Raw genomic sequence first — 8,308 nt, 5'->3', positions numbered from 1 at the left:
CCACCGCGGTTACAAAAACATTCTCACAGGAAATATGTAGTTCAGAAAAAAACGATACTACATTTCGAAAAATCTGCATCATCAGTTAATTTTTTTTACGTTTATCAATAGTAGACTTTTAAAAGAAATGTTTATAGGATATGGCACTACTTTATAAGAGCCTTAACAAAGGAGACTTTTGCGTGAACTATGCACTTCCGGTTTAATATTGCCCACCAGTACTTTTCCAATTACACTTTCTTTATTTTATTTGAAAATTTTCTCTTTTGCTGTTAGCGAACACTTTTTTAAACCATTAATACTGTATTATATTTCAAGGCTTCTGATACGCATAATATTTATGTAATGATATTTACATGTCCCCCTACCCACGAAAGATCATCTTGAGATAAGTGCAACCGATATCATAACCTGTAGACTGTTTTTATGTATAATTTCAGCATATTCAGTTTCACCAAGGCCAACGGTTTCACTATGTAAGCATTTCAATATCTGCTTAGTGGTTGATAAAGAGGAGAACATTTATCATAATTTGGTTACAAAATTATGAAACAAATTATTTAATAGCAGGTTATATAGTCCTTTTTCGCTATATCTTATGTTAGCAGTGCTATATTATACGCCGTTAAAATCGCGGTGAATTAATGCTAATTAAACCCCTTTGGAAGAAAAAAAATCGGTGTTAAAACTGCATTATTTCTGCTTATTTATTGAAACTGTGCGCTGCAGCCAAGGTATTACTAAACTTTGACCGGGAGACGGAAAGAAGTGAATACGCGAAAGACTGCGGCAGACGTTTTACGGTAAAAATACTTTTTTGGTAAAAACAAACGTTTTACAATTTTTCCTTTGAAGCATATTTAGGACAGTATTAGCAGTTTCTAAGTACAGTTAGAAAGTATTCGTTAGCGAATTTTTGAAATGCAAATAATATAATGATTTTAGGGTGTGATTTTTCATTATCAGCTTTTGGTGTTCGGTAAAATATGTCACTCAAATTTAATAAATATGTCAGAAATAAATCGTTATGAAGTATATTTGCCATCAAACTAAAGAATTTTTAATCAGAGAAGAAAATTTTTGACGTTAGTTCTTTATGTTACTTGAGAATATTTTAAATATATGTGTATTCATATAAAGAATTTGCACACTTAAGTTTTTTTTTTTTCGGGGGTGATGGGTTTAAACTGTGCTTTATTTTTATGGGGAATTTTTAAAGTTTCGTCATCCTTTATATATACTATTGCATTAAATTTCAAGATATTATGCAAAATACGAAAAAATACTTAATATACGATTCCTTTGTGTGTATCCTCTGTATTTCTTCAACATTTTAATTTGAAGACTTCGTTATGTTAGTTTGTATTAATTTGATTATGATAGTTTACCCTTTAGTCAAATCGTTTCATGTTGTGCTTGAAGGATACATAACTGCTGTTCACAAGTAAGGTGAAAATCAAATATATAATCATGTAATTTTGAGAAATTGTTAAGCATGGTTAATGGGGGCTTTTCTTCATCAGAAGTGTGTTTTAAGATACTGTTTCAATGCAGATTGCTATCTATAAGACTTCTCAGTTTACTTAATCACTTTATAATATATATTATTTTTAAGAATGTAAATGCATTTTGTTATAAACCAAATAAATACAAATCAACACGGAGATTTAAAATGGTTGATTAATTCTGTGTCAACATAGCTATTGAATAATCAGTACAGTCAAAAGTCAGTAAAAGTTTACAATTGAGTGCTCCTTGTTTTTTGGCGATTCTTTTTTGAAGGATGCCAAGAAGGGACAATTTCAAGATGGCTGCTACACAAAACCAAAGTTAGAAGTCAAAGATAAAAAATTGTCGCTAATCGAAGGGGCACCCAATTCTACACTAGAGCCCAAAAGTCTTTAATCTGGACGTCCATAATTCGGAATGATCTAAATCTGGACCTCAAAGCTACAAACTTTTTGCACATGTGTCAATGCATGCACATAATACCTTTACGCATGCGTCTACGCATGTGCATAATATGTTTACGCATGCACGTTTAATGTATAATGGACAGTATAAGCTAAGCTAAAATTATCTAATTATCTTTTTCAGTTAATGTTGCACATTGCATTGTTCCTTAATCTTCTAATTGGATCTGGCTTTTTTTTTTTTTTTTTTTTTTGAAGACTGTTAGAGCAGTTTATAAAAGTAAGCTTGAACTTTCGATTATGTCAAAAAGAATTTCCGATTCTGGAGCTACCAAAGGATCTACAAAGCGAAAGCATGTTTCGATGTCCATCAAACAAAAAACAAATTGCTACAAAAAATAGATAAAGGCATATCCTTTGTTTATCTAACCGTTCCGAAATCTGTTTATAAATTTGCTCTGCGCGCGCGGGGGGGGGGGACGTCACGGTGCGCAATGAACTGGAAGTTGATCTGTCAGCACAGTCCTTATCTTCAGGGCAGATGTTTTTATTTTATTCGGCTTATAATTCCTTACTAAATGTAGTATTTCATCTCAATGTACTCCGTCTTTGATATGATTTAAATCAAATTCCTCGTCATTATAAATATCACGAATACACATCAAATAGTTTTCTGGTTGCAATTTTCTAATTTCAACTATGTGTAGTGTATGCTTTATACATGCACGCTTTGAAAGAAATGTTTAATAAAGTTAACAAATAAATATTAAGCTTTTTTTTTTTTTTTTTTTTGTAAATTTTGATACCCTTTAGTTCATAATTGCTCTTTATTTCATAAATTACAGTTTCATATTTTTAATTGCATAATTTCTGCATGCCATCTTACCAAATTTAAATTTATGATCTATAATCCAGAAAAAAGCCTTATCTGGAATCGCCGAAGTCCAGATTAAAGACTTTGTACTGTACTTCATTTGACAGCCGCACTGATGGTTGAGTTTAAATGGCTGCTGAATACTAAAAGTTCAATTTGTGTTCAAATCCAGGCAAACGGATTGACTGCATGGTTTGGTTTTCCTCATGTGTAGCATAATTATATGAAAAAAATTTCGTTTAAGAAGTCATTCACAAAAACATCCCTCTTCTAATACATTATAGACCTTTTGTATTTTGCCATATTAATCATGTGAATCATTGGAGAAATTTACGTATTGATCAAAGTTTTGTTATAAAAAATACTTAAAAAAGCGAAGCAGATTTTATGGTTCTTATTAATATTTTGTATGATTTATTATTTAAAGATATTTTTAATCAGTTTTAAATAGTTTGGTTAATTTTTCTCACATGGCATCCTTTTATTTTTCTGTTGTAAAATCACAGCTTGAAAAATAGCTTATTAAGTGATGATATCACCATTAATTGAATGTATTTTATATCCAGTTTTCTGTTTAATTTGGGGAAGTAACATGTAAAGAGGATAAAATTTACTTTTATATTGTTTCTTTATTTGTAATATTGCTAATATAAATAATGAAATTTTAGTAATAAATTAATTTGGTCTTTCAGATTGCAGAATGTCTGCCTCAGCCATTTATTTACTTGATCTAAAGGGCAAGGTCCTTATCTCCAGAAATTACCGTGGAGATATAGACATGGCATCGGCTGACAAATTTATGCCCTTATTAATGGAAAAGGAAGAAGAAGGTTGTGTTACCCCAATCTTATCTCATAATGGTATAACATTTATGTACATTAAATACAATAATTTGTATCTTGTAGCTACTACAAAGAAAAATGCAAATGTAGCACTTGTATTTGTTTTCTTGCATAAAATAGTTCAAGTTTTTATTGAGTATTTTAAGGAATTGGAGGAAGAGAGCATAAGGGATAATTTTGTAATCATCTATGAGCTGCTTGATGAACTGATGGACTTTGGTTATCCTCAAACTACTGACAGCAAGATTTTGCAAGAATTTATCACCCAGGAGAGTCATAAAATGGAAGCTCAGCCAAGGCCTCCTATGGCAGTAACAAATGCTGTTTCGTGGAGGTCTGAAGGCATCAAATACCGAAAGAATGAAGTTTTTCTTGATGTTATAGAATCTGTTAACCTTTTAGCTAATGCAAATGGCAATGTTTTGCGAAGTGAAATTGTTGGTTGCATCAAGATGCGCGTTTATCTCTCAGGAATGCCAGAGTTACGTTTGGGACTAAATGATAAAGTTTTATTTGAAAGTACTGGCCGGGGAAAGAGCAAATCTGTGGAGCTAGAGGATGTGAAATTTCACCAGTGTGTTCGTTTGTCCAGGTTTGAGAATGACCGCACCATTTCGTTCATTCCTCCTGATGGAGAATTTGAACTTATGTCATATCGCTTAAATACACATGTGAAGCCTTTGATCTGGATTGAGTCTGTCATTGAGCGACATGCTCATAGCAGAGTTGAATACATGGTTAAAGCTAAAAGTCAGTTCAAACGTCGTTCCACAGCAAATAATGTAGAAATAATAATTCCTGTACCAACTGATGCAGATTCACCCAAATTCAAGACAACTGTGGGAAATGTTAAATATGCTCCAGAGCAAAGTGCCATTATTTGGAGTGTTAAATCATTTCCTGGTGGTAAAGAGTACTTAATGCGTGCTCATTTTGGCCTTCCTAGTGTGGAGAGTGAAGAAAGTGAAGGGAAGCCACCAATTCAAGTTAAATTTGAAATCCCTTACTTCACAACATCTGGAATCCAAGTACGGTATTTAAAAATCATTGAAAAAAGTGGATACCAAGCCCTTCCATGGGTTAGATATATTACACAAAATGGAGATTACCAATTAAGAACTCATTAGAAACTTCAATTTCTATTCCAGATAATGTTATATTATGTTGGTTATAATTAGGGGTACTTAAAGTTGTTTTGTTCCATTACTGTACTATCTCTGATTATTGTTATATTTTTATAAAATGAAATTTTATTTGATTATCAGAATTCCATAATAGATAAATCAGTAAACAAATTGTGCTTGTCATTAACTTTATTCAGAAGACCTAATGCAGTCTTTCCATTATAAGATCTAATACTGACAAATTTTTATGTAGTATAAAGCAGAACCTTATAAGAAGTCATATTTTTCAGATGTGTATGTAAAGCTTAAAAGTGAAATTCCTTATGTGTAATAAAGATTATTTATCAGACCTCTTAGGATTGCTCTATTTAATTTTCTCTGCCAGGAAGTACCTTTACCTTCCTGGTAGAGAGTTCAGAAAAAAAAAATAATATAAAGAAAATATTTCATCTTTTCTTAAAGAATGAAGTTATTAACCGAGAGTTAGTGTAATGTACAAAATATATTGACCGATTTTTCTTTCAGGTATAATATTTTTTATCAAATGATAAGGTAATTATTTATTCTTAAATAGCTTATTTACCCTTTGCAGAGGAAAAAAAAAAAGAGTTATGCTTAAAGGAACTATGTGGACCAGCCGTAGAATTTCGTAGTTTGAGGGGGGTAATACAATCAGCCTTTTATGTACCTATAAGGTATTTTATTCACGTTTTGGTACTTATCTATATTTTCTACACATTTTCTTATTTTATTTATAAAACACGTTAAAAATAATCTTAATTTAAATAAACATATTTTTTGAGTTTCGGAAAGGAGGTTGGGGGGGGGAATGATTATTTAGCAATGATGAAAGAAATTCTTGCGGGCAAAAAAGTTTGCGAACCACTGATTACATGCAACTGGTTAAGGCATTAGATGAATGGGTACTATTCGGTTTCGAGGGCCGTAAAAAATCGCTAAACTACTGTTGATGCCAATGCTGCCAAAAATAATTGCGGCAACCCTAATAATCGTGGCAAGAAAGGAAGTATAATAGTAAATAACTATCTAAGATTGATGTTTTAATTTAGATGAAAGGTTAATTTCATATAATACTTTTTTATTATTATAATTTATATGAAAAAGGCTAAACATGACTGAATGGCTATTATATGAAAAAGGCTAAACATGAAAATAACTATTTCAGATCATTATAAATTAACTTAAGTTATAAAATTTTTATATAACATATTATATAAAAATTGCTAAACTTAAGTGAATGGACGCCTGCATCGCTATTTCGCTACCGACTTATCGCTAAAGCATAATTTTATCTCGTTGGTTGTTCAAACATAATTTTCTATAATGAATGATGTCTTTTCTTTGAAAATATTCTCGGTAAAGTGCAGAATCGCTCACTCACTTATTTGTTTGCCACTTTTTACAAGGGTAAAAACAATTGGATTTTTGTTAATTTTCTTTTACTTTTTAAGTGAAATTAGCTCGATGTGTACATAGATAAAGTCAAGGGTGTTCGCAGTGCCATTTTTGTGCAATTCTAGGATTGCTAGATTTGGTGCGCTGTTAAATCGGAGCGCTTGCTAGATTTGGCGCTTTTGCGCATACATTTTCGCTGAAATATTTTTACGGTCCTCGAAACCGAATAGTACCGACGAATTTTATATGCATTAAAACTTCTGAGAAGGTATGTAGAATATTCTTAGAATTTATATGCATCTATTATGAGGCTTAAATCTTTACTTAGAAAGTGATATTTTTAGTTAATTTATATAATGTAAATATAATTAGAAAAGTTGTCAAGTTTTTTAAATATGCATTAAGAAAAACTATAATGTTTTTATGTATGTAACGGTCATACTTGTAATATGTTAGGCAAAAGATCTTTTACTGTTCATCAGATCAGTACTGAATTTGTTTGGACGTTCTTCAACATTCAAAGAAAAGGGAAATAAAAATGCTTCTATTCATCAAGTATCCCCTACATTTTGGATCGGGTATGAAATTCGGCTGGAATCTTAAAATAAGATGAACTGCAATATTTTATTATTTAACTAATTATCGTCATTTTATTTATTAGTTTTTTCCCCCCATTTGAGGATTTAGTATCTATTTGTGTATTTTTATTTATTTTTAAATCTGTTTGTATCCTTTTCTTGGTTTTTAAATTTTATGGCCATCCACAGGTCTTCAGTCCTGATTTTAGAAATTAATTACTGACTAAGATATGCTTGAAAGAATAAAGCTACAAACAACAACAAATAGAGCATATTATTTTATATTAGAATAAGGCTAATGTGAAATAGGAATTACCGAAATGTTAAATAATAGTATCAGTTAAGAAACAGAATTTATGATACTGGATACTTAAAACATGTGTATCTATTTCTGTGCGTATTATAACATTTATGCTTTCAGACATTCACAGTTATTCATAATTTTCACAAAGTAAGAATTCTAAGACATGATTCGCAAATCAAGGTATAAATCTAGTATATATGCTTAAAATGTCATAAAGAAATTGTAGGAAAAAGTATATAAGCATAATTATGAGTTTGTTGCTTTCCATTTGTTTAGTTAATTTGAAGTACTATTTTTAATAAGTTGTTGTAGTATTAAGCTGGGTTCAGACGCCGACATAAAGAGCATAGAGGCATAGTCATAAGGGCATAAAATACGGGAGTTCCGTTCACACCTGCAAGATGGGTCTAAGCTGTGGCCAATGAGAGAAGCTAAACTTTCGCATGCGTGGATGTGTCTACACCTATTGCAGGCTGTTTTCTAGCTCCATTGATTTCCCGTGCCCGCTCTGCTTGTTTTTGTTATTTTGTGTTGTGGCTTTTTCAGCTCACCACAAAGTTTTACTGGTTCAACAGAATGCACTTTTATCTGCCCTTCTTATAAAGCCAAGAGGCAATGGAAGAAGGTAAAAAAAGAACGAAAGTGTCGAGATATTTTTTTGGAAAGGCCAATACTTGGTTGTTACATATTTCTGTGCAAAGCAATATAGAATATTTCTGCATTGTACTGTAGTACTCTCTATTCTGTAAACATGCACATGCATATTTATATATATAAAACCTTCTTCAATTTTTATATGTAATTTCTCTTAGGAGAAATACGATATTCTAAATATACCTAATTAAAAAAAAATCTTGAGGATAAGGTGACAGATAGCCTGTATATAATATTTTTCCATTTTGCAGGTGTGAAAGCAGTTAAGCAGAAAACAGTACTTACCATACATTAATTTTTTTTTTTTTTTTTTTTTTTTTTTTTTAATTTTCAAAAACTGGTATGTTTACATCATATGAGTAATTTAAATTAAACTCTGCTCTGCTGTGAGATGTCATAGATGTGAATTTCATCCACGTCTGTTGTCAGAAGTAATTACTTTTAATGATTTTTCATTTGCTGACAGATTATGACAATTCTTCACTTAGTGGCAGACATGTATATTAAAGCACCAAAAAGAGTTTAATTTCAACATATGTTGTCATTTCTATTTACGACCAATATCTGAAAAGTAAAGAAAGTAAGAAGAAAATCAGGATTTGA

At 31.1% G+C, this 8,308-nt stretch overlaps 1 protein-coding gene across 2 annotated transcripts; it reads left to right on the top strand.

Moving 5' to 3' along the window:
- The first annotated feature begins 653 nt into the window (after window positions 1-653).
- On the top strand, window positions 654-5,102 carry AP-1mu (adaptor protein complex 1, mu subunit). Of its 2 annotated transcripts, none has more exons than XM_035363542.2 (2): window positions 654-803; window positions 3,480-5,102. In XM_035363542.2, exon 2 carries the CDS (start codon window positions 3,488-3,490, stop codon window positions 4,754-4,756), a length of 1,269 nt encoding a protein of 422 aa, XP_035219433.1. In that variant the 5' UTR covers window positions 654-803; window positions 3,480-3,487; the 3' UTR covers window positions 4,757-5,102. The 2 variants fall into 2 exon arrangements, with proteins under 2 accessions (XP_035219433.1, XP_035219435.1); XM_035363544.2 differs by lacking the exon at window positions 654-803 and adding an exon at window positions 890-1,085.
- Window positions 5,103-8,308: the final 3,206 nt, after the last annotated feature.

The sequence above is a fragment of the Stegodyphus dumicola genome, chromosome 9, assembly GCF_044657685.1.
Source record: "Stegodyphus dumicola isolate Sdum_Otavi_A_Nest chromosome 9, ASM4465768v1".
NCBI classification, from domain to species: Eukaryota; Metazoa; Arthropoda; class Arachnida; order Araneae; family Eresidae; genus Stegodyphus; species Stegodyphus dumicola.
Note: the sequence above shows the minus strand (reverse complement) of the source record. Positions and strands in the feature narration are given on the sequence as shown.

What these genes read in the sequence shown, in the direction of transcription:
- AP-1mu (XM_035363542.2), top strand. Translation starts at nt 3,488, where the DNA reads ATGTCTGCCTCAGCCATTTATTTACTTGATCTAAAGGGCAAGGTCCTT.